General features: G+C 44.3%; 1 protein-coding gene across 1 annotated transcript in view; it reads left to right on the top strand.

Annotated features, from left to right (window-relative positions):
• Positions 1–576: 576 nt before the first annotated feature.
• Positions 577–27383, top strand: part of CDK5RAP3 (CDK5 regulatory subunit associated protein 3) — a 69592-nt gene continuing 42785 nt past the window's right edge. Inside the window, exons 1-8 of the mRNA XM_078645572.1 lie at positions 577–727; positions 6592–6637; positions 7795–7926; positions 9464–9564; positions 14228–14276; positions 14543–14721; positions 17231–17367; positions 25481–25625. Coding sequence (XP_078501698.1) covers positions 722–727; positions 6592–6637; positions 7795–7926; positions 9464–9564; positions 14228–14276; positions 14543–14721; positions 17231–17367; positions 25481–25625 — 795 coding nt within the window. The 5' untranslated portion in view covers positions 577–721. The remainder of the gene's footprint in view (positions 728–6591; positions 6638–7794; positions 7927–9463; positions 9565–14227; positions 14277–14542; positions 14722–17230; positions 17368–25480; positions 25626–27383) is intronic.

Here is a 27383-nt window from a genome sequence, read left to right as displayed (position 1 = left end):
GACTAAACGTGCAGGTGCTGCTGAACGTGTCCCGGTTATTCAAATTTACACTGAGACAAGTTCAGCTTATTTGTGTGAGGCCAGACTTCCAGGAGGAACGGTGTCCACCCTGTAAAAATAGTGGGTGGACGCCGTGTACCCCCGACTCGTGCCCTGCTCTGGCACACCTTTGAGCTCAGCCAATAGGGAAGGGGTCTCCCATTGTCATGAACAAGTGAACCACAACTATGTGGCTCTAATATTGCAGGATTCTAAGGATCTGGACCCATTAGCCCCTATTTCCTGACCACTAGAATTTTTATTTTGCAGTAGAGATAATAAACATAATCATTGTTTCTGAGTCTTTCATAGAATTGAACATTGTTGATGGAATTGTTTTAAATGTAGGCTACATATAAAAGTCACACCCTTATTTACTGAAAAGCGGGGACGAAAGATTACATAAACTACGTAGTTAAGGTTGCAAGTTGGAACAGGACGATATAAGCGCTGATACTGCACATTCTGATTGGCCAAAGAATGAAACGACGCTATTTGTTAGAAATAGTTTGGCTTTTGTGATTGGATGAAACTGGTGACGACCAAAATGTGTGTTGAACACGTTGAACGTCGCACGCTACGCGTCTCCTCGCTACAGGTCCACTTTGGCCAATCAGCTTGCAGCTCTGCCTCGGGCACATCTGATTGAAAAGGCCGCAATTTTGCGGTGGTTCCGGATATAATGCAGGTCAGTACCTGAAGATTTGGGGTTAAGTTTGCGCTAACACTTATGCGGAATGACAATTTCTCACGCGGTTCTCGTACGCCCCCCTCCAGCCCGACCTGTTCAGAGCCTTGTAAGTCTGTGCCTTTGTACGGGAAGTCGTGCTTGATTTCCGCGCTTAGTATCTTGGGAAATGTAGTTCTGCTGTATTTACCTACTAACTGTACTCGCCAATATAGAAAACACAATGAATTTGAGTGTTGATACACAGTATCGTCCTGGTTACACAAATTGCTATCTAATCCCACTAGAGCACACACGAACACTTACCTCCCTTTAAAAAGCCAGGGCATATGCAAAAAAAATGTCCCGATGGACACCGGATAGCAGGCACTATACTGGCAAATCCGGGACTTCTATTCTGCAACTCCCGGAAGATGAGACTCTTTGGGTTTACTTTCTCTTTATAGCCCTTATGTAAATGCTTTGCACGTGAAAGGTATTTGTGCTCCCAAAAATATTGTAGGCTTTGTGATTACTGCTGCTGATCTCAAGTGTCACTTATAAGTTAGAGTCGCAAGTTTAGCGACCTTAATGAAATCCCACACACACAGCAGGCTGGATCTCAACAGGACTATAACCAGATCTGTAGTTACAAATGCCGAGCGGCACCCGACAGCATTAGAGTCCTTATATCGGAGTGAGCCCTTATGCAGCTCCAGAGGCTAAAAGGAGGAACTATTATGCCAAGACTTATAGGATTAAGAAAGTGGGGTGTCTCTAAAAGGGGCATTCCCTATATATTGAAGGGCCTGGCTTAAAATATGTAAACTAGAATCGTGTGCTTTCCATACAGCATCTTGGCGCTTCTCTGTGAACTTTTTGATTGCATCCTATTTTATTTATTTATTTATTTATGCGTTTTTATATAGCGCGGACTTTACCCGAAGGTGTCAGAGCTTTTCACAATAGGAACAGAACTGATACATGAGAACATTACAAGTGAGCAAAATACAAAAGCAAACGTTACATTAAATGAAGCAAAAATGACAATTGTGTGCCAACAAAATACAAGAGGTAGCAAACGGTGCATTACAGGAGGAAAACGTGACGTGTGCCGGTTACAAAAGCGTACAAAATAAACATAGAGGTATAATACTGCAATATAAGGAGGACACTCAAGCACAAGAACAAACGTTACGTAGGCACTGGTGGCACTTGTGCAGGTATCGAAAACAACCAAATGTAAGAGGTAGAAAACAGTGTGTTACAAGAGAAAGTGACGGGTGCATGTTACACACGAGTACAAAACATAGGTAGAAGGATAATACTGCAAAAAATGGCAGACTCTCAGACCACAGGAACACACTGGGAAGACACTTCCATTGTCAAGTTAGTAGATTTTCTAAATGGAAGGGTTTCCTTCAGATAATAGAGAGGGCATGGATTACATTTGGAAGTGTCTTTGAAGGAGGAGAACTTTGAGGTCAGATTTGAAGGCCTGGGAGGAGGTGGTGGTCCGGAGCTGAGGTGGAAGTGAGTTCCAGATTCTCACTGCGCTGCCAGAAAAGGTTTGGGCCATCGATCTTTCCTTCTTGAAAGTGGGAAGTTCAACCAGTAGATTTTCCGCATTTCGTGATGGTCTAGAGCCTCCAGAGAGTTTTAGTTTATTCGCCAGGTAGCACGGGGAGGAGGAGTGCAAGGCTTTGTGGGTGATGCAGGCAGTCTTGTAGATAGCTCTAGCCTCGACGGGAAGCCAGCGGAGGGTGGATAGCATGGGAGTGATGTGGTCGCTTCTTTTGGCCCCAAAAATGAAACGAGCTTCTGAATGGAGAACAGACTTAAGGGGGGACAGGTGGGATTTGGGGAGGCCAGTCAGAAGAGAATTGCAGAATTGCTGGAGAGGACCAGCGATTGGACCAGGGTTTTAAGGTCATGCTCCAGGAAGAAGCGACGAATCCCCCAAAGAAGGCGCAGTTGGTATCGGGCAGACTTTGCAATTGAATTAATATGGGAGAGTAGATCGAGTTTTGTGTCGAGTATGACACCAAGGGATTTTGCGCTGCCAACAATGATGGATTTATTGTTCAGCAGATTCATCTGGTCCATCCATGATTGAACCGGGGGAGGAGAAAGTGAGGAGGAGAGGAGGAGGAATTCAGTTTTGGAGGGATTCAGAATCAGTTGATGTGTTGACATCCAGTTTTGAATGGAGTCGAGGGTAGAGCTTAGGATGGAGAGATCGTGAGTGGAGGCAACCTTGAGGTAGATTTGAGTGTCGTCTGCGTAGAGATGGTAGTTGACCCCAGATTTACTTAGGAGATTTCCCAAAGGTTCCAAATAGAACCTCTATTTATATACCTTATATATACGTTACTGTGTCAGGGAATATACCTGACACAGTAACGTACATGATGCACCTAAGACAAGCCAAACCTACTGGCTTTGACAATTCTTGCTAGCAGTATCAGATGACTAACAACAGTGGAATTTTTAAAAATCATTTGAACTGAAAACGTTTCAATTCTCGAAATTATGTGATTATGAATTGAACATTATCATTATTGAGGACTGAGGAATGGGTAATAGTCATAAGAATGTCTGTCACTCCCGTTCTTCCCTTCACTTTCCCCTGCAGTCTTTCTTTGACATTTATGCCCATTTTCTCTCCACATCTTTTTTGTAAACCTCCCTCTGCATATCGTTCGTCAATCAATCAATCAATTGGAGACTTTGTAAAGTGCACTCCTTACCCGTGAGGGTCTCAAGGGGCGAGGGTTGCTTCGACTGCTCGAAGACCCAGGTCTTGAATAGTCTTCTGAAGGTGAGCAGGTCCTGGGTCTGCCGTAGGAGGATGGGGAGTGTGTTCCAGGTCCTGGCGGCGAGGTGGGAGAACGATCTGCTGCCGGAGGTGGCTCTTCGGATGCGTGGGACGGAGGCTAGGGCGAGGTCGGTGGAGCGGAGCTTCGGGGTGTAGCTGGTGAGTCGTGTGTTGAGGTATGCCGGTCCGGTGTTGTTGAGTGTCTTGTGTGCGTGGGTGAGGAGCTTGAAGGTTATTCTCTTGTTGATGGGAAGCCAGTGTAGGTCTCTCAGGTGGGGTGTGATGTGGCGGAGGCAAGGGATATCGAGGATCAGGTGTGCGGAGACGTTCTGGATGCATTGTAGGCGTTTCAGGAGTTTGGTCTGGGCTCCTGCGTAGAGGACATTTCCGTAGTCCAAGCTGCTGCTGACAAGGGCCTGGGTGACCGTTCTTCTAGTTTCGGTGGGGATCCACCTGTAGATCTTGCGGAGCATGCGGAGGGTGTTGAAGCAGGAGGATGAGACGGCATTGACTTGTTTTGACATGGAGAGGGTGGAGTCGAGGATGAATCCCAGGTTGTGTGCGTGGTCGGTGGGTGTCGTTGCAGTTCCCAGTGCGGTCAGCCACCAGAAGTACTCTCCGGCCGAGGGGGTGGAGCTGAGGATGAGGACTTCTGTCTTGTCTGAGTTGAGTTTCAGGCGGCTGCTCTTCATCCACTCTGCGATTCCTTCGTGGAGGTTGGTTTTGGCAGTGAGGGGGTCCTTGGTGATTAAGATGATCAGCTGGGTGTTGTTGGCATAGGAGATGAAGTTGAGGCTGTGCAGTCAGGCGACGTGGGCGAGTGGAGCCATGTAGATGTTGAACAGAGTCGGGCTGAGGGATGAGCCTATGTGTGCGTAGAGTGCAGTGGCAGACGGTGTCGGAGGCGGCTGATAGGTCAAGGAGGATGAGGGCCGCGGTCTCGCCTTTGTCCAGTAGGGCCCTGATGTCGTCGGTGGCTGCGATGAGGGCAGTTTTGGTGCTGTGGTTGCGGCGGAACCCGGACTGGGATGGGTCCAGGATGCTGTTTTCCTCGAGGTAGCGGGTCAGTTGTTTGTTGACGGTCTTCTCGATAACCTTCGCCGGGAGTAGGGAGTTGGGTCGCAAGTTTTTGAGGTCCTTAGGGTCGGCCTTGGGTTTCTTGGGTAAGGCGTTGATCTCTGAGTGCTTCCAGCTCTCTGGGAAGGTGGCTGTCTCGAAGGAGATGTTGATGGTTTACCAGAGTTGGGGTGCGATGGTGGTGCTGGCTTTGTTGAAGATGTGGTGTGGGCATGGGTCTGATAGAGAGCCGGAGTGAATGGTGTTCATGATTTTGATGATGTGGTTGTCGTTTGTGATGGTCCGGAGAGCAGGGGGTCGGTGCTGAGGGTGGTCGTGGGGGACGGAGGTCTCAGTGGCTGTCGGGGTGGTCGAGACAATGAAGCTGTCGTGGATGTCTGCAATCTTCCGATAGAAGAAGGTGGCAAGGGAGTCACACAGGTCTTGCGAAGGTGGGATGTCTCATATCACTCTCTCCTGCATGCACCTCCTGATATTTCCTTCATTTCACAATCCCTCTACATATACAACACACTTACTCGCCTGTAACCACTGCATTTTCTTTTACTTGCACTCTGTCAGTATGTGTCAATATGAAGTTTGAAGACTTTTATCTTTTCCATTTTCCTTTCCACCTACGTTCTTGCAAATTGTATGTAAATATATTTTTCTTTCATTGACTAACTGATTCCCTAAATGTGCACCCACACTTGTTTGATCATCCATGTATCCACCCACAATGGTGAATCTTGTGATCAGTCTACCTATACCATCGTACATTTTGACCGCAGCGGTACACTTATTCATCCAGTAGTATCCATTTGTGTTTTTATGTGTATATGTTGAGTGCCTACTACGTGTGTTGCTGTCGTGCATGCATGTCTGGGACTCTGCGAGCATTTATGTATGTTCTTTGCTCGGTCAGAACGTCTATCTCTGGTAATTCTTGTATGTGAAAGCACTTCACAAGAAGCATGCCTTTTGACGTTATCAACCCTTGTTATTGTATGTCCATTATGTATATACATGTATGCATCTTTTAAATTACACTCTGTGCATTGGCTGAAATGTGAGCATGTGCTGTCCGTGCACACTGCACTAATAAAAGGCAAGTGCCTTTATGTAATGTTGCTTTTCGTGACTCTTTCAGTTTCCGTGCGGTGTGTCAAGGAAGAGCCCTCACCCACAACCTTTTCTCTGTCAGGGTAGAACTGCAGTTTCACCAGCAGAAGATGCCCTGTTCTATAGCGCGTGGGAACATTACCCTTAGTTATCAAACAGCATAAGGGCACTATGTTTTACACAGTGTTGCTTTAGTTGAAGAAGACAGGAGTTGTAATAACTGTGTTTTTTGTTGCTGTTTTCTTTTTGCATCTGTTGCCTTACTAGTAATAACAATATACCCCAGAAATCTGGACGAAGCAGTCTTGCGCCAAATTGTGTCTGAATGTGATCGAGATGGGTTCTGTAGCAGCATTTCTTTATCCGTGCATAATTTATATTTTACGAAGGGCACGGCAACTGAAATTCTTCATAGCGCTAAATGTAAACTATCACACATCTAAAAATCAGAAGAAAAATAGGAATGAACAAAATAAGTGTTCACTCTTGAACATATAACTGTCATGCTTTCTATGACATTACCTCTCCAAGTGATAAGGAAAATATACAGACACTCTTGAACATATAACTGTCATGCTTTCTATGACATTACCTCTCCAAGTGATAAGGAAAATATACAGACACAAAACAAACACGTAAGACTTAGAGGGTAGCACTCCAGAACCTAACCTAAGCTCTATTAGGATTACTAAAAGGCAGCACATCGTACAGGTACTCCCAGCTGCTGTCCCCGCCACCGTGCACCCTGTGGAACAGGACCAATTAATAAGTGAGTGGTTTGGTCAGAGACAGAGTTCTCTGCCCTAGACTTGCGTTCTCAGATGCAAAATTGTATCACAAATTCGCCTTTTCTCATATATAATTTCTTGTTTCATTTTGTTTTTTACAGGATCATCAGACTCTGCCGATTGATATCCAGACAAGCAAGCTGCTAGGTAATCTACCAATTTGTAGGGCTGCGTATTTGAGGAGAAGCAGTGAAGTGGGGAGATCCCCTCCAGTGACTGATGAGATGGTCATCTGTGCTCTGATAGTGTCACTTTTTAGTTGCTGGGGTGATAAATGCTGGAAGTTCATTGGTTAGATGGTGGTGAGGGCCCGAACGGATTTGCCTGTTAGTACCAGCTTTATCCAAGGGTCCTGGTGTTTGTGTAGGCCTAGTTATGAATATGTTTTTTGAGGGATTCCTCCTGGAGGTGAGTAGTGCTTGTGAAGGCGTGGTGTAGTGGCTGGTGTTAATGCAGGCATAGTTGGATGTGTAACTGGCTTTGTTGTAGAGTTGGCTGTAAATGTCTGGTATTGATTGTGGCTGACTAGTCTTGATGTTGGCATGGTTGGAGGTCGGTTGATGGTGTTGTAGGCTTGTTTGAGAGTATTTAGCGTTATTGCAGGCTTCAAAGGGGTGGTTAGTGTATGCCTGGTCAGAGGTGGCTGTACTGGTGCCTGCCTAACTATGAATGTCTGATGCAGACCTCACTGTATGTGTCAGTTGTTTGTGCAGGTTTGTCTGGAAAACCTATTCTGTGGTATTTTTTGGCCCTCACATTAGTAAAGGATTTGGCTCAGAGATTCCATGTTTGAGGTGCTACAGCTGATGCCTAGCAGCTACCTTTATCTTTTGGGTGCAGGCTTTCTGTTGGGAGCGTTAGGGGCAGCCAGTACCCCTCTCACTGCTGTTCTGGATGCTGTATCATCAATTTTGGATGCAGTAAATCTAATTCCTCTAGGTGCACAATGCACACGTTCAGTCTCTCTAACTTGGGTTCTTTATATTGTGTGTCAGTCTCTGCGCCGCCCTCCTCTGGCCTGTTTTGTTTATGGTCATTTTGGCTCTTTTGGCTGTTTTTGGTTCTCGCTATAACCCCCCCCCACACGCACCTGCACCTTCCTTCCTACAGTCTCTCTCCCGTTCCCACTACCTTGTGTTCTCTATGCTCTTGGTAACCTTCTCTATGCTCTTGGTAACCCCTTTTCTGTGCTGCCTTTTGATGCTTAGGAGTTCTTTATTCCGTTTTATGGCTCTTATGTAGTCCGAAGGAAGTAAGCATGTCAGGCAACCTTGGCTACTCACGCATCTTGTGTCTATCCACAGATTGGTTGGTCGATAGACGTCACTGCGCCCTGAAATGGCAGACCCAGGTGTTGACGATTCGGGAGAACATCAATGGCGCAATTCAAGATATGCCAGAGAACGAGGAGATCGAACAGCTGCTGGCCGGGTCCTGTGAGTGCTGCATGATTGGTGATAGTGAATGCTTAGGCCAACAGAGATGCTGACCATGACCACCTCTTTCAACGCAACTCCAGAGTCTCTGAACTGTGGTCAAGTGGGTCCATCAAGCCAAGAGCTTGGATGAACCCAATATGGGGCTAGGCTTCCACGAGGGCCGAACAAGGAAGAAATTGACTTTTTCCAAGGGTGTACATAGGTCTCTCCAAGTCAGCTCTAGTCGTCTTGGGGATCTTATGCTTTGTTACTTGGAATTTGCTTACCATGCACAGTGCATTGTAAGATGTTATGTCACTCTGTAGAGCGTGCTAATCACCAGGTAACATCTACTTTAAGGTTGATTGGGTCCTCTTGCAGGCATTCCCTGAGTTACTCCATGGCAGGACCAAGCTTTATCTACAGCAGGACTAGTTGTTTACCTTTGACCACTCAATAGGTCTGCCTTTTTTGTGAACTGTTAATAGTGTAGGTAATCTTAGACACAGTGGCAAGTTTGCTCAATTGATACACCTACCGTACTTTACCAGCAAAACAGCAATAAAATAAAGTATATCTGGTTTCAAACACTAGTTAAACACGCACAGTAATCACAACAACATACAGGGTACTAAAGCGTGGATAAAACGGGCCACCCGTTAAGGGTGCTACATTGGGGTTAGTCCAAATCTAGAGCCTTGCTTCCTCAAGTCAGGGCTGGCAGAAATGACGTGAAGGCAAGACGACTGGTTCTCTTTATTTTTGTCTCTTTTGCGGTCTGCAAAGCACTGTGAGTGAGCTTGTGAACGTATACTGACACTACTTTCAGTAACACTTTGAACCTAGTAAAGAAGGGATCTGCCGTCCTCGCTAGACCCCTTCTTTTAGAGCATAGTCATTTATGCTAAGCCGTACACAGTTTTAAAGTGCAGCAGCCAGGATGAACCAGGGGCATCTATAGAAAAAGAGAGGGAAGTTAATGATTCCTCACGAAGCCATAGCTAGGGCATGGCTGGCGTCTGTCAGCAGTACGGACGAAGGACCTCTGCACAGCAGAAAGCATGAGGCAGGTGTCTTCTCAGGAGGCAGGGCTTGGATCGCTCTACATTTCTAGTTTAATAGCACGCTGGGGTCAATGCCCTCTCCAGGGCATATCTGGAGTCCTCCTGCAGTGCAGAAATGAGTAGGCCTGCCCCCCTCTCTTTGGCAGTGCTAGGGTCATGCAATGGATGCCCGGTGTTAGGCAGAGACGGAGGCACTATGGGGAAAAGAGGAGGAAGTCTAAATACTTTGGGCCTGATATTTGCTCCACTGCAAGTGTTCCTCTATGGGGCTGGTTGATCACTGTACAGTTAATGCCGTTCCCTCTCTCTCACGGCGGAGGTCTTTGCCCCAGCAAATGGTCATGAATTAGGGATTTGAGTCATTGCTGTCAACTAGTAAGAGTATCTCATACATTTGAAATCCTGGTTGAGAGTACTGTGGGAATGCTGACCCCTTTCTTGATGTAGGTACAGAGCTGGGTCTGACCCTGCCATTCTCTCTTTCTTTTTAGACATACACTACTTCCATTGCTTACGCATTGTGGAAATCCTGAAAGGGACAGAGGCCTCCTCTAAGAATATGTTTGGCCGCTATTCCTCCCAGCGTATGAAGGTGAGTGTCTGTTCTGCATTAGATAAGGTAGCAATCAAAGTGTATCATGTGACATAGTCCACAAAGTACATTACAATTGTCCTGATTTCAATGGCTTTGTGTTGTCTAATCTTCGCCTCAGTATGCTCTAGTCTATTAGACCATGAAACAAAAATATAAACTTAAACTCCTCCAATCCAACGATTAGGCAGGGCCGGCTTTAGGGCAATGCTGCCACACTGGGTGCTGACCTGGAGGGGGAGATTTGGCCTCAGGGGGAGCACTGCATTTACCAATTTCCTACGATTTAAAAGCACCTGCTGTAGAGTTCTTTGTGCATCTAGCTTTCAGGCTGCAATAAAAATGTCAAGATAACTCTTGTGATTAATGTTCCTGCTGGAGAGAGAAATCGGAGTCTAGTGTTAGTTTTAACTCGCCATAAAGTAGCGCTGAAGGTTAATATACCTGCTGCAAAGAACCGATCTGTATTTTATGTGGATAGCTGAGTGGATTAGTCCAGCCAGCCTTTACCTGCGCTTTAAAACAAAAAAAATGTATGTGAGAGAGGGGCTATGGCAAGATGAGGGGAACTTTTGACAGAGGGTAGTGAATCGGAGGGGGGGCGCACCAAAAAAGATTGTCGCACCGGGTGCCTCCACCGCTAACACCGGCCCCATGGGTAGGACTCGATGGAGAAAAGTTCCATGTATCGTATGTTCTGCTTGGAAGTAGTACTTGTTGCTTCTGTTGCGCAAAGTTGAAAGGTTTGTTTAAATGATACGAAAACAATTGAACAGACCTGGTAAATGGCCAGGAGCAAGAAACAGCTAATGCATGTTTCGTTGGCTGAGGAACTTTTTCAAGGCTGCAAGAGAGTAGAAAGTATGTTGAGAATGGAACCTGAGTTACATATCTAAAGAGAAATATAAGATATTTACCTCATCAAGTGCTGAACTGTGACAGAGGTACCAAGTGAGATGTTGAGAGTCACCAAAGTAAAACAAGCTTGCAGAGTAGTAGATGTAGGGACAAGTTTGTTATTAACCTAAGTGGGAAGGGTATTATGTTTATTAAAGGTTAACTTGCTCAAGTTATTTAAAGTTGGAATGGAATGGGTTAGTTGAATAGGAAACTTGTGGCATTGCGGCAAAGAAAAGTTATGTAAACTGTGTGAAAAGTGTATTTGGTAAGGAACAGATGAGGACAAAATCTAAAGGGTATATGGAAATACCATATTAATTCAGGCAGAATAAGAAGTAATGGAGTAAAGGTGCGACTCCATAGGGTGTAGATAAGCAAGGGTAACAATGTCTGTGGTGTGGATTGGCTAATAATCAGGACTTACCAACGGGCATTGGGCAATCTTAAGTGTTGCACTAGTCTAGTAGTATTTTACCTAGTAGTGTCAAATAGACATCGTCCAAGCAGAGGGTATCGTAAATGGTGCTTTTAAGTGGTTGAGAAGATATTCCAAGCACATGTAGTAATACGCTTGCAGTAATCTGCCAATGAAATAAGATGGTAGAAAGACAATTAATGGCTTAATGGTAATCTCTTATACTAAACATACTTAAATCCAGGACCATTTATAAATAACAGGAAAGCTCAAGATGTCAACAGAACAAGAAAAGGATGAAAAGAGTACATTCGGTGCAAAGCTGTGGGGGTCATCAAAAGGACCTCAATAAAGTATGATGGCAATTATATAAATAAGCTTTATTAATTAATGAAATCACCACTGTATTGGAAAGGACAATGTGTGTGGTGGGGTTAACAAAAACGGGAAATTGTATGATCAGGGCTCAAAAAAACATTAAAATGTTGCTAGACCAGTAGGTCTAGTAACTTGAATAATCTACTCGACCTAACTGTAATGTACTTGACCCGTGACATCTTCTCAAATTGTGGGATCCTAGGCAAATATTTTGTCTTATGAAGCAGCCTTTTTGTTCATTATCACATAAAAAAGCACCTTCAAATATGCAAGTTCTCTATTTCTGCTGTACAAAAAACTATTATTTACTATACATTGTCATCTGGGCAGGAGCAGGGATATTTCCCAGTTCATGATTAAAAACTCACTTTTCATAAATATATTACTAAAGCATGATGTGGTAGTGCACTGTAATTTACAGATAGCACATTTCCCATTGAAATGTCCACAAAACATTCCCACTCACATGTAGTTTACCCCGTAAAACTTTATAGGGCATATCAATGTTTGAAAATTGGGTTTCAGCAATAATATTTAAAATTTGCACATCACCAAGTAAAGTGTTCTGATTTGTTTGCATCGTATAGAAATCTTTTTTTTTCACAACAGAATTACATAAATGTGTCTTCATAACTAGTGAAATATATTTGAAATGTTTAAACAGTTCACTTACTAGCTATTTCAGTGTTGTGTTAGAAAAAAAGCCTGACATCTTACAGCCTTTCATTTCACATGCTTTGCACAGCGCGATTGTCACACAATTTAATTTACAAATTCCTCTAACTTTAGTCATAGTAAGAAAAGTAAATGTAGGAAGACAAGCTCACTTTTGACCTCCGTCTCTGAAAGCCGAGAAAATGTGACAAGTTATCAAGATTTAAAGGTATCTTTATTGCTCATTCACTTTATGAGCAAGCAGAACACCTGTTGTCGGCTCGCAAGAACGGGCGAGTAGGTCCTAAAAATTGCTTGTTCTGATTAAATTTGGCTTGCCATAGCAAGTTGGCAAGTGCATTTTTTTAGCTCTGATTGTATTGTTTTGCAACCTTGATATAATGTTCATTACCCATGTGTGAGGTGCTGAAGCACTTGCCTACATGAGTAGCCTGCTACAGCATGTAGGGGGTGTGGCTGGAAGTGCGTTGTCTTTGTTTTGATGCTATATAGGAAGTGTTTGTATTTCATTCACAGTAACCACCAAGGTGCAGTTATTGTGTTACAGGATGCAGCGCTTATCAGTGTAATGGATGCAGAAGTGTGAAGCAGTTTATGGTTTTCAGTATGCTGGCAGCTTTGAACAGCTTAGCAGGAACCTTTTTAGTATTTCTTATGATCATAGCCCACTTAGTTGGCTACTGCACTGGATTGTCCAGTCTTAGATATTTTGTTTAAAGTTTATGGTCCTAGTTTGGAGGAAGACGTAGTAGAGAGATCTTCTGGGATGGACTTTGGTAATGTCATCCCATCTGATTGTTGTTGTGAGGTGTTAAGAAGCATCGTAGTATGTCGCTTGTTGGGATCTCCATAGTTGGACTAAATTAAAGACATCCATTGGCCAGCGGCATGTAGTAGATCTCTTCAGTTATTCCATGTCTGTTCAGTTGGTAATGGGTGTTTTTTTATGCGAATTTGTACAGTACTGAGTGGTGGACATGATCCTTAGCAGATTTGTTTAATGAGAGCGGTATACTATCAAGCAGTAGAAGGACATTTTTATGCAGTCTGTAGGAACTTCAATCTGCTGCCTGGCCTCTGAGAGTTATTGTATTAGTGTGGGCTAGGAGGATTATATACTATTGTAATTGCATTTATATGGTGCTTTCTACCCCTTATTAGGCCTTGAAGCACTTTTTGACAGGCAGTATACTGATCTGGAACCCAAGGTTATTTTTTTTCCAGTGGTTATTGGAGTTAGCCTTGTGCTCTTAAGGAAACCAGTGCACATTTGCACCAGTTTCTAAATGGTATATTAAATTAATAAAAGTTAGGTGTAATCTTTAGTGGGAGGGGGTATGCCAATTAATGTAAAATTTTGGCGGTATTAAAAGATGCGCTACAGGAGATTAGGTATTGTTAGGTTGCATGGATATGACCTTAACCGCATCGTTGCGGCGCATTTTCCCCTGCTGTGCTGGAATATGCAAAAACCCATTATTCATGACGAGCTGGGCTCGTCATGAGCGTGCGAGGAGGCTACCTCATGACGAGCCCAGCTCGTCATGAGCCTCGAAGGGGTTAAAGGAGAGATTTGAGATGAGATCTGAGCAATTTGCAGAAATACGGTAATCGGGATTACGGTGAAAATGCATGTTACTTGGAGTAGGCTCTGCTCATAGGAGACATGCACATGATAGAAAGTAAAGGGAAGTTAATTTGAAAGACAGTAAGAGGCAACAATAGGAATTTTAAAGTCAGTCGTGAATTAGGAGAGAATGGACATGAGGGCGTAATGGAACAGTCATTGGACCAACAATATCTGGGTAAGATGGTGTTAAATCAAGAATTTTATTTTTTAAAACAGAAAAAATGGTGATGGCCAGTAAAAAATTATCAGTCAGGGTTGGTCTTTGTAAAATTGTGAGCGTAAGTATTCTCTAAAGAAAATAAGACAGTGCCAGAGTCTAGGTGATGCTATGCAGGCTGCTTTAAATTTGCCAGCTGAGCCAATAGAGAGTTAACGGGAACAGCAATCAGACTATAGAAGTACTTCAAAGAATTATAATAGCATATTGATGTGTGAACAAGAGCTGATCAAAATCCATTCCTAATGGATTGTCCGATATCGGAAAATGCTAAAATATCAAGGGGTGAAAATGAACAAAAGGGGGCTACCTGGCTGTTCACACCTACTCTGAGCATCGCTCAGTGACCTTTGACTGTCTCATAGATTGTTTCTTGGGATCAACAGTTTGTTGTTTGTGTGGTTCACAAATCTTCTCACCCATCTTGATCTCTGGTTGCTTCCCCCAGGACTGGCAAGAAATTGTGTCCTTGTATGAGCGCGAGAACACCTACCTTGGTAAGTCAGCATCCTTTGACATGTCTGAGCTCTGATTTCCACTTGCCTGTGCCCTGCAGCGGATTCAGAGATGGAGGGGCGAGGATGTGTATGTACGTGCCACCCATTTATTATTACCCTCTGTGTGTTAGTATCCTCTCTGGACTGCTCCTTCGTGCTGGGTATGTATTTCTGATCCCTTTCATTAATCTGTAGTCTTCTGTTTTTTTTCCTACCCCCTGCTTGGCCTTCCATTTATGCCACCCTTCTCGACCTTACATCACCAGCGGAGGTGGCAAGCCTGCTAGTGCGCAATGTGAGTTATGAGATCCCATCACTGAAGAAGCAGATTGGGAAGTGCCAGCAGCTGCAGCAGGAGTACAGCAGAAGGGAGGAGGAGCACCTGCTGGGGGCTGCTGACATGAGGGAGCGCTTCTACACCTCCTGCAAGCAGTACGGCATCACTGTGAGCATTGTTTGTCCTCCCATTGCACGTGCTGCCAGGCCTCCATCATTCCTGTCAGCATTATAGTCCTTCCCTCACTATCCCCAGACTCCTTCCCCATCACTGTATGCAGTATACCCCTGTGCCAGACCTTGATGGTCCTTGAGGGTGTTTTACCATCACTGTATGCAGTATACCCCTGTGCCAGACCTTGATGGTCCTTGAGGGTGTTTCACCATCACCCATCACTGTATGCAGTATACCCCTGTGCTAGACCTTGATGGTCCTTGAGGGTGTTTCACCATCACTGTATGCAGTATACCCCTGTCCCAGACCTTGATGGTCCTTGAGGGTGTTTCACCATCACTGTATGCAGTATACCCCTGTCCCAGACCTTGATGGTCCTTGAGGGTGTTTCACCATCACTGTATGCAGTATACCCCTGTCCCAGACCTTGATGGTCCTTGAGGGTGTTTCACCATCACTGTATGCAGTATACCCCTGTGCCAGACCTTGACGGTCCTTTATGGTCCTTCACAATTACTGTAGGCAGTACATCCCTCTCTCAACCCCAGTGGCATTTTTCCATCACTGTAAGCAGTATACCATGTCCCAGACCCTGAGACCTTTCACCATCACTGTATGCAGTATACCCATGTACCAAGCCCTGAGAGCCTTCACCTTTAGGGGCCTTTCACCATCGGTGGGAGCATTATACTCTCATGCTTCGACCTCAGGGGTTCTTCCCCCATCACCATGAGCAATATATCCCTAATTTGCACCATCACTCTAGGCAGCATACCCCTCTCCAAATCCTTGGGGCCCTTCACCATCACTGAAGGCAATATACACTTTCCCTAAACCCCTTTGGGTCGTTTGGCGTCACTGTGAGGATTATACTTCTGTTGTTGAACCCCATGTGTTCTTCGCCATCTCTAGTGGCCTTTGACGATCACTGTAGGAAAAATACCTTTCATCATCTCTGTAGGTCATATATCTATCCTCCAGCCCAAGTGCCCTTCACAGTCACTGTAAGTAAACTACAACTCGGTGGCCCCTCACAAACTCTCAGAGCAATTTACCCCTCTTTTATGAGGCATAAAAGAGCTTTATGGGCTCTCCCCCAGCATTGTGAACGTAAGATGCCTCTCCTCTAACCGTATGGGCCCTGCACCTTATAATGCAGAGTATACCTCTCTGCCAATCTAAGAGGCCCTTTATCATTACTGTGAGCTAAATAGCCTCTCTCCCAACGATAGTAATCTGTCACCATCACCAGGACTGTAAGCAATACCCCCCTCCAAGAGCCCATCCGACCATCCTCCTCGAACTCCAGAAGTTCTTTGCTATTACTGTGCTCAACATACCCAGTCATTCTATCCCTAGTTGCCTTTCACCATCACAGTGAGCAATATGCTGCACCAACCCAGCGCCCTTGCCATCAATATGAGCGACAAACCCCTTTCCAAACCAACAGGCCTTTCACCATCTCTGTTAGTACATCTAACAGGTTGCAGGTCCATCCTTTGATGCCCCACCCTTCACCTTTCCGGTATACTGACACCCTATTTAACCCAGTGTCAATTCAAAGATGCTTTATTCGGTTTGTAAAAAAAAATACAACCATATAGCAGCATACATTTAAAAGAAATTTGACACAATACTAAATTAGGCTATCCAAAAGAAATAAAAAAGAATACAATCTTACATAATAGCACTCATAATGGGACATTTTAGCAGTATCAATAGAGCATAGTCATTGGGTCGTACAATTATTGGTTTAAGATTTTAGTAGTCCTACGACCGTTAATTATGTGCAATATGCGATTTAAAGTGCTAAATATTGTCTCTAGATTTAGTAAATGTGCAAATTGGCAATTCTAAAGTGCATATGCGAATAGCAGCACATAGTCTGACCAGTAACTAAGACAATAATAAAATACATGTGATAAGCCAACCCTATGGAAAATATAATAGAAGCAGCAGTGAGTCCAACGGACATATGTGTGCAAAATACAAATATGTGATATAGCAGCATCGATTTTAAAGTGCATGATACATTTAGCAGCTAGAGGAACTCATATAATCATTGATTTTCTTGCAGAGATACATTTTAAAATATAAGTAGCCACATAAAAGCATACATCTGGGGACTCTAGATTAAACACTAGCGTCATTGCTGTTTGTAGATGATGCGTATTATATTTGAAAAAGATGGGTTTCAAGTAATATTTCCTTAAAAAAGTATAAAAAGTACAAGACCCAGTGTGAATCCACTATTACTGTGAGACCTGTACCCGCAGTGTTCCTACCTCAACACTGTTGTAGCTGAAGTCCGCTATACCATCGGTCAAAAGTGTGATTCTTGCCTCCCCTCCAATGGGTGTGGCTATCGCACAGATAACCTCTTTGCCTTTAGAACTGTGCAGCTTCCTTTCATTGTTGAATGTGCAACATTAAACCATCTGCATTTTCTTGCCTCAAAGCTCCTGCCGGGTTTAGTGTTGACAGACTGTTTCTTTCTGTCCAGGGGAATGACATGCGCAGGGAGCTCCAGTCCCTGGTCAGTGACCTCCCGACCCACCTGAAGGAGATTGGAGATTCTGCCAGTGTGCTCTCCGGTGCCATCGATTTGTATCAGGCATGCGTGCAATTCATATGTGACAGGTAAGGCTTCTACTCAGGTGGATGCTGGGATGTGGAAGTGGTGTATCTGTGTGGCACTGCAATTTTAGCTCTAATTCAATGTTTGTACAGTGCCAATCTGTTCCTCACTGTAATGCAGTGCTGGGCTACATCTGTGTTGGGACAGTGTCATCCTGTATTTCTGTGTTACAAAAGTGTTGGTTTGTATCTCAGTGTTAGTGTAGTGCAGTCTCCTTCCTGTACCTTACTAATGATGCAATCATGTCTATTCTACTTGTTAATAAAATCCTATTGTGTATGTCTTGTTTAGTGCAGTGTATTTCTTTGTGGCTATAACAGTGTAGTGCTCAACTGAAACCAGTGCAGTGCTGTCCTGTAACTCAGAGGCAGTGCAGTGTCGGCCTGTAATGATGTTAGTGCATTGCTGATATGTTCCCTCAAGTGGAAAAAGCAGAAGCTGAAAAACTTTGATGACCCAAGAAGACAAGGCAACAGTGAGACACTTTCGACACATGAGGACAATTGGAAGCTTGGGAGGTAAATTATGTCGAGAAGCCTGGAACCAGGTTGTACCAGAATGACTTTTGCAGGGTATGGAGAACACATCCTTTAAAATAATGCATTCTCTGTTATGCTATGTTTCTTTGGTTGGGCCATATTTGGGTTTGTAACTTCAGCTTCCTTGGGGACCATGACAAGGTCACCTGGTATGGAAAGCCTTTCATTGCAAAAAGACTGTTCACCACCAATGGGAAAGATTGTGGGCGCATTATAGGAAGCAGCGCCGGGACTTTCCTGATCCCCTGTCCAGACGGGGCACTAAATATGTAAAAGGAGCTTACGTTGATATTCTAGTAGAATAGAGACCCATGGGGAATGGAGTCCCAAATATTTCCACACACACCAGACACCAAAGATCTTCCCTCTGGGGTTTCAGCTCAAATGGAGCCTCTGCTCCAGGGCAAGGCACGGCCCGAGAGCACCATAATTTGACCCCCAGAATCACATGTGAGAAGGACTAAGCAGTTGGTGCCACCCCCTGTCCAGAAGCCACTCCAAGTCAAAAAAAGAAGACTTTCGGCATCAGAGACTCCACAAGCTCCAGACGTTGCCTCGATGCTGAGTCACCCAGTCTAGACTCAGAGAGCCCAGCTGAGCCTGTCTCGGAACTCATATCAAGACTAAAGTTGACTTTAAAGACTGCCTCTAACTTTACTCTTAGCGACCCCCTCAGTTCTGAAGACAAAGCAGACCCGTCTGATCGGCAGAGCAAGATTTACATTAATCCAGTCTCCAGCCAAATGCTTGAATGGCCTTCATGTCGTGACTATAAGGAAATGCCTCTTTTTTTGCATGACCACTCTAAAAGTTATGACCTGATTCTGCTGGTTTTTCGACTCAGAGTGCACTGAGACCTGCTAACCAGACCTCCGTGCCAATGCTATGATCCTTGCAATATGAGTGGTTAATTGGATTAAACCCAATTGGTAGAAGTTAACTTATAAGTCTCTAATATATGGTTACAGGGGTACCCATTGCCTTTAAATTAAAGTGTCCCCCAGAGACTGAAGCACTTATTGTGCCAGCCTGAGTGTGACAAAGTAAAACGTGTCTCCCAGCCTGCCACTGCAGCCTGGAAGAGTAGCTTAAAGTTGCTAACCCAACTTTTTGCATTTAAACCAATCACAAAGCCCAAACCTCCCCTTTTTAGGTCTCGCGTGCGCTGCTCTTGCGAGAAATTTAGTAGGTGGTCTAAAAGTACTACCCAGGCCCACCAGCTTACTATTTCGCACACAAGCGTGCGTGTCATGCACAGCACTTTCTTCAGTCGCGCGCGTGCGCACAAAACTCTTGTCACCACTCGCGTTTTTTGTTTTTTTATTAATTTCGCGGCCGCGCGGCTTTACTTTTATGGCTGCGCTCCCAGTGCTGGCTCTGAGAGGTTGCAACTCCAGACATTCTTTTTACGTGCCTTGGACGTGGCCCCGTGTCCTGCGTGTCCCTTCCTCACTTGTGGATGTTTACCCAGCATCACTTGGCATGCTTGGGTTTTTAGAGCAGATTATGTTGATGGTTCCTGTCAGAGGAGGGACGTGGTGAGCCCCCGAGTTGTTTCCTGCGGAAGCAGTTGTTGTCCTGGGCAGTGCCCCCCCCTCAGACTCCTCGCTCCATTACGAGACGCCTGGGCAGAGTTTCACGCCCAATGTATTTCCTGAATATTTGCAGCCAAATTAACAGGGCTCTGAAGGGAATTCGACGTTTCTATTCTTAATAACACTGAAGGTCACTGCCTCCATCTCCATAATTCTTTCTCTAGTTCTTGCGGTCCCACGTGTTTTGCCATCAGTACAGTACAACCAGCGTGGGCGGTGACGTAATTTTTAACATTTGCATACCCATAATGCACCTGCGCAGCAATTGATGTAATGCAGGGTGTTTTTCCACGTACAAATGTTTTTTTTTAAATAATCTTAATTTATTTTGATAGGAAGGGTACCCCAAGCGTAGTACTTACCGTTTTTTTTATTGAGATAAGCACTCTTAGTATGAAATTATTTGAAAATGAGACTATGTACCGCTTTGTATACTTGTTGATATGTAGTTTCATAATTCTCATCTTTGCCATATACAGTGTGTGCGTGTCCATGGGGCCCAATGAGGCCCTGCCTCTCGGCTTTACCTTCCAAGTCAGGTGATCACTTTGCAGCCTGAGGTTTTTAGGCCCCTTCTTATAATACAAGTCACAGTAAGCCAAGTGCGATGACAAAAGGCAAGGTATATTTGGCATTTATAAATATAAAATTAATTATACTAAATAAGCTACGTTATACTCATGCACAGCTGAGCTACACTTTGTTTCCACATAAAGCACTTCTCAAATAGGCCACAAAGAAGTCAAAACGAATCCAGGCTAAAGGAAGCTGCAAATTGCTCCCGAAAGTTGGTACGTCCTTCCATTTTTCAGGGTTCATTAGTACTTTGTTAGCCGGACGGCATCATGTAAATAGGTATATTTTCGGTTGCTCTTGTGTGCTTCTCGCCCGCCCCATGTCGCTCTCTCCCTGTCTCGCTCGTTTGTTTCTCCTCCCGGCCTGAGCTCCATTGTTGGTCTCTCCCACATGTGCTGCTTTAAGCCCCTTCTTCTCCCACCCAGCTTTTATTTTTCCTCATGCCCCCTGCTCCATTGCTCCCCCATTCCGCATGGGCATCTCAATTATTTTGGGCACTTTTTTTGGAGGGCCAAGCAACAGCAAATGACCCACCAAAAAATGAGCACTAAAAAGTGCCACCTCAAAAGCATTTCTGCACGCATTATTTTTTAGGTAGTATACATTATCAATAAAAAAAATGAAATAAAGGAAAATAGCACACTCGTCATTTTCTGGGTGCACGCAATTGTTGAGACGCCTACAGAATGACATGACCGGCAACAGCTGCCCATTTAGATTTTTGCTGAAATTGCACAGCATGGGTAAACACCATTGGCAAAGCCAACATGTCGAAAAAGCTTCGCCAATGCTTGTTTTTAAATATCTACTTCACCGGGCATTGAATTTCTTGCATGTGAATAATGGGTCACACTGAATCTGAATTCATATTGTTTTGTTACACATTGCCACCTAAGTACATTTACATACCAACAGGAGAAATGGGATGAAAGGAATGGTGTGAGGGCATTCATACAAATGTTTTTCAACTCCTAGAAATAAGTGAGACTCAAAAACATTTTAAAGCTGTTTCTAAACACTGTGTTTACAAGGTGGTAATGTGGAATGGATAACCCAAATTTTGTTGCGATGTAAGGAAAGGAGATTCACCATGGGGATAATCATTTTCCACATGGTGTCAAAATATGCAAAATAAACTGAACAACTTTTAATTTACTTCAATGCCAAGTGGTCCGTGTGCCAGTCTTAGATTAGACAACGGATAACCTACATGAGTATTTTTAGACGAACTAACTTATATCTGATAAACTATGGCTTTTTTTAGTTACACAGTCGTAATTTGTTTCTAACTTAGTGACTTCTCAAAAAGGAAACAAGCATTGGCATAGCCATTAGGTCTCACCTTTGGGACCTTATAAGTGTTTAGTTATCCAGCACAATATTCTTGGTGCAACAACATTAACTGTTGCTTTGCTAAACCCTTATAAGGTCCCAAAGGCGAGACCTATTGGCTATACCAATGCTTGTTAATATATTTGTCACCCCTACAGCAGGCCTATGGAGTCCTAAGCCAGGGTGCTGTTTATTATTAAGTAGGACATGTTTGTTTATGTGTCCTAACAGGAAAATCCCAAAATAGTTGTTTTTACTGTGGGCAGGCTAGTAACACCGTTGGTGAGTACAGGTTTATAGCTGACACTCTGTTGTGCTAACTTCTGGAAGGTACTACTAAAGTTGGTACTTCAAGGTATCACATTAATCAGTGCATTAAACCTGACTTAATGCCCAAGTTGAATTTAATTTCACTTTGAAGTATATGCAACTTTTAGAAAGTTGCCACTTTGTTGCCCACATTTTCCAGTGGCAATTTGGAGATGCTTGCCACTAAACAGCCTTCTACCCTCCTGGGTAGAATTGTGAACAACTCCCAGAAGCAGAAACAATAGAGGGCTGCCTTCGGAAGAGGTGTGACCTCTCCCTGGCAGGAAGCCACCAGAGTTGTAGCCCAAAAGGAGAGCTTCAAAGGGGAAGCCGCCTTTGCAGGGAAAATGGTGGATGCCCAGGAGAGGGGCTGCTCTTTTGTCAAGGAAGATGGGCTAGTGTTATACAGAGAGGGTCGACCAGTAGCCACACCAGTTTTTCACTTGGGGTTGTAGCCCTCGGGTAGCAATACTGCTAAACTGAGCAGATTAGCAACATTTTGCTGCTCTGAATGTTGTATTTACCCTGCTACTCCAGAGTGTAGTCACTTCCTTCTATCCCTATTCATCGTTATTGCCGATTTCAAACTTGTATGCAAAGTTTTAGCCCTGTAAAGCGCTCTGATACCCTAATGGGTCACGTTTGCTCTCTATAAAACTCTAAATTAATAAGAATGAGCTACCAAGCTCCACACAGCGAGAGAAGGATCCAACCATTTTGGCAGTTGGTAGAATAGTCCACTCTGGGGTAGCTAGTTGCCACAAATTGCAGGGAATCGTCATCAGGCCAAGAGGAATCTGGTAGTCTATTGGCTAGTAACCACTTCATCCCTGAGGGTACTTTCTGGTCATAAATATTGCACACTTGGCACCCAGACCTCAGGTGGCATCTGGACTGGAGAGAGGACCGAAGAAGGACTGCCTGCTGTTTCCTGGACCTGTTAAGAGATGCTACACCAACTACTGAACTGCGCCTGCTGGTACTTAGTCTGGCAAAGAGATTATTGTGCTTATGGTGCCTGGCTCGTGGAAAAGCTGCTCCCGGGGCCAGGCAGAAGAGGTCAGCTCCAGGAGGCAGTTGACTGACTTCCTGTTAAAGCACAAAGGCCACAATAGTGGAAAAAGCCCTTCTGGCAAGTCAGTAGCCACAATTGATTGAGTGCCACTGACTGCCGTCGTGCAGCCTGGGAGACCGGAATCTGATGCTGAAAAGTTGCACCCGAGTCTGCTGGACCTGGGAGAGTAGTCAAAGTGCAGATTGGTCACCCCAGATGGACACCATAGGGAACCACTGGTTTTGCTGTGGCTGGAGCCAGTGGCAACTGGACTTCTGCTGGAGCAAAGAGGATTTTGAGGGACATCAACCCCTTAAGACACATTTTTACAGTGATCTTTGATTTCCTTCAAAATCTATATCTCTGGAACCCTCCTGTCGATTTTATTTGGTTTGGTGTCAAAACTTTCATAAAAATAAGATCTGATTTTATAAATTCATGTTGGATTTCTTTTGTGTTGTGTGACTATTAGACCTCTCTGCCGCCTTTGACACAGTGCCACACTCCCAACTACTGGCCCGTTTCTCGAACATTGGTGTTTCTGGACTAGCGTGGAATTGGCTTAAATCATTCCTTGAAGCTAGATCACAGCAAGTGTGGCTACCTCTGACTTCTTTGGCCCCTAAAAGGTGACTACTCGAGTGCCGCATGGCTCTACCATGAGCCCTCTTCTCTTTAACATATATGTACCCTCTTGATCTATCTCGCGAGGAGGTGGGTGCTAAGATCATTGCTTACGCGGACGATACCCAGCTCCTCTTTACTTGGAGGGAAAATGACATATCTCTGGCCCGGGCCAAAGCCTGTCTTACAGCCGTCTTTTAATGGCTCTCATCTGCTCAGCTTAAGTGTAATGAGGACAAGTCTGTATGGGTCTTTTCCTCTGCAGTTTAGGGAGTCTTTTTGGCCGGCAGACTATCCTCTACCTAATTCTGTGGGTCAACCAGTCAAAAACCTGGGGCTCTGGTTTAACAAAGATCTCCGGTTCTCCACACAGATAAAGAAAGTAGCAGGACAGTGCTTTGATATATTGAAATCTCTTAGGAAGTTTTTACCCTTGTTACCCAGGGCAGCCAAGGAAAAGGTTACCCGCGCCCTGATTCTCACAAGCATTGATTATGCTAACGCACGGTAGATTGGCTTACCAGGGTACAAGTTGAAGAAACTGCAGGTAATACAAAATGCTTTGGCCAGGGCTTTGCTTAACATCCCGGGAAGATCAAGCATGAAACAACATTTGCATGATTTGCACTGGCTCCCCATGGCTCAACGAGTCAAATTCAAAGCCCTTACTCTGGCCCCTGCAGCCCTGCACGGATATGGCCTGCTTTATCTTAGGAAACGTTTTAGCTTTTATGTGCAACGGACTCGGCAGTGTTCAGCCTTGCAGTGTCTGGCAGTAATCCCCTGTTCCCATCTTACAAGAATGGTGGGCAGCTCTTTGACCTACAAGGCAGCAGAAGCTTGGAATTCCCTTCCCTACGAGTTGCGCAACACTCAGGACCCTAGACTGTTCAGGAAACGGCCCACAACGCTGCATTTTATCTAATTTGTAGTTGCTTTCAGCTCCTCCCCGTTTTCATTTGGCTTCTGTGCCAGGACACTCTTGAGTAGCCGTGCGCGATATAAATGCTTATAACATAACATTCTTATTTTGTTGTTTTAGTACTTCTAAATGCTTTACACGTGTTCCTTTGTCAAAGCCTGTCTGCTCGAAGCCACAGCTAACCACAGTTCAGCTAAAGGTTTTGCAAACAAGAGTGACTGGACCCAAGAGGTTACTGTGACTGTAGTACACAGTGAGTTCTCACACCCACACAATATAATACACCACTTTCCGCACACTAACCTACTATCTAACAAGTAGAGCCATCACACATAAAGAGGAGGTAATTTCAGAAGTGCTTAAGGATGACCACATACTACTAAAAGAGGACAACTGACCCACTCCACCACCCAATGTTTTATTCACATGCTCATCATCACCCATAGTGTGATCCACTGCCTACGGATGACTTTGATGACCTTTGGCATGATTGCAATGTGAATTTTAAAGATGACTTCTCTTTGGGTCAAATCCTCCCACCCAAGCACAAATCCATCTATCATGGGGTCATACTATGCACAGTGGCTCTCCACAAAGTCGAACCCCAGATGGAGGAAGGTGACTTCATTATCGTGGCACTTTCTGCTGATGTGTAAAAGCATGCTCAGATCCAACCACCCTGTCAAAACACCCACACTGAGGTGGGAGACAAATTCTAAACTGGCACTGCAAGCTCCCATTCATGAGCACATTCCACTGGAGTTCACATGGCATGTTAAAGGGCAAAAGGCATCTATCTATGCAGGGTACCCCCTCCACCTGATAAAGAGATTAAAAGGATTGATGCCTCGATCAAGACGGTAGCAGTAGGAGCTTCATCAAACTTTACTTTGCCCCAATTCTAATAGTATTAACCCGTTAGCGGTGGTGAATCTAACTACCAACACCTGGCACCGTAACATGGCCTTCGATTTTTTTCTAGTAGGAGAGTTACAAAAAAATAACTTCTCACACAACAGGAGATTGAGGTACACCCCTAAAATAAGGATGAATCACGTGTGTGTGTATGTGTGCGTGTAGAAGCTTTTGGATGTACTCCTACTGTGAACCTTGTTTTCTCTTGCGTCCTCCTTCCTTTGATACGCTTTCACCCATCTCTCACAGCCCCTCAGAAGAAGTGGTTCCATTGCTGAGGTTTGTCAAAGAACATGGTGACACCACGGTGTATGAGTGGCGAACCGGGACACCACCTACCACCATTGAACCAACAACCACAGCGGAGGTTGCAGAGCCGATTGAAGAGGGAGCGGTAAACCTCTAATTGTTGAAGTGTTAGGGAGAGGGGTGTGGGGTGTCAGTGGCATGATGGAGGGTAGGATAGGTAGGGTTAGTCACAACACTTCATCTTTAATCAGACTATACTCCCTCAAAGCTGGTGGACAAGGGCCGAGTCAGTTACTCACCCAGCCATATTGGAAAACTTATAATGATGTAAAAGGGACGGCAAATGCCATTGTCACCCAAACAGCAGAGGATTCTCAAACAAGTGCAGTGATATACATCATCATCATATAAACCTTTTTCGGCATCAATCCAATACCATAAAAGTACCAATAAAAATCCTTCAATAACATAAATAACACAATAAAACCGATCCCGGCTAAAAATACCTGTACCAAACAGTCCATAAAAAGGAATTGGCATCCTTAGATAAAATGTTAACACTCTTGCAAAAGTTCATATTCCTGACATGTAGGCCCAATGAGTTTGCATTTCTTTAAAAGGTGCCCTTGCCCACACAATTCATTTACAGGACTTTTGACCTAATGGTATTGAAGTTAGTATAATTATTCCTCTTCTCTGGTATTTCTAGAAAGCATTGCCAACCATAGGAAGTTAACAGTTGAAAAAAGAGTTAACGCCTCTGAAGACAATTTCAAAAACAATAAAGCCACCTTGGCCTGCTTAAAACCCCCCCCTTTTTTAGAATACTTCTAAAAAACGGTTCCTGGGGTGCTCGTAGTAGGGACTCAATAGCACAAAGTGAAGGGTGTCCTGCGGAGACCGTTGGATATACATATCTAAAGACCAACCGGGCCTCTCTTGTCAACTAGGCAAGTTCAGTGGATTCTGGAGCTAACCCCACAACACGCAACCTACCAAACTGAACTGGTGGTCACATGAACACCAGAAGTCTGAGCTATCTCTAAGCAACCACGCAAATGCTTTGAGTAAAAGGTGTGATCAGAGTACGGTCCTATGTAAATATAAGGTCCTCTGTGTGTGGAAGCAACAGTGTAATCTGTTTTTTACGCATACCGAGCTGAGATAATGACTATGAATGATATGAAAAGAGACTGAACACCAGAGTAAAAAGAATAATCAGATAAAGCATGACAGAGATCGAGAGTAGAAATGCTGAAATGTGAACCTAAAGACTGAGCCATACAACAGGCAAGAGAAGGCTGTTGGCAAAGGAGACCTGTAGAGGAGCAACAGATGGACTCAGGTTCTCTAAAACAGGCATGCCAACTTAGATTGAAGGGAAGGGGTCACTTACATACAAGTTTACATACAAGACCGGTCCACTAATCCAGGAGCAGGTGCCCATTCAGTTCTACTTGAAAGCTTCACACTACCCAGGAAAACCATGAACAAAACCAGAGTAAAGGGAGGAAGTTCTAATATAAGCCCCAGGGAAAGTAGATTGAGGGCAGTAAAGGGAGATGGAAGCAGTCAAAGTCTTGCCGATCAATGGGAAGGCCAAAGATTATGCAAGAGACTGAGAAAGAAGCCAATGGACAACAACAGGGAAAAAGGCAACCAGCAGATAAGCGGGAAACTGTAGAAGCAGCCAGAGCAGCCTGGATTCTATAGGAAGGAAGGGTTTCAATGAGTGGAGACAATGCTGAAGGTTGGAGTATAAATAGGGTTTCCGGTTTTATGGTATTTATTTTTTTGACCTTTCCATCTGTATTTATCAATATTTCTTTTTTGCAAATTTTATCTGTATTCATCCATATTTATTTTGGGTTTTGTGGAGAAATTTAGCTGAAATTAGTATTTT

Source organism: Lissotriton helveticus, chromosome 5_1, assembly GCF_964261635.1.
Source record: "Lissotriton helveticus chromosome 5_1, aLisHel1.1, whole genome shotgun sequence".
NCBI classification, from domain to species: domain Eukaryota; kingdom Metazoa; phylum Chordata; class Amphibia; order Caudata; family Salamandridae; genus Lissotriton; species Lissotriton helveticus.
This window is presented reverse-complemented; position numbering and strand designations above follow the sequence as displayed.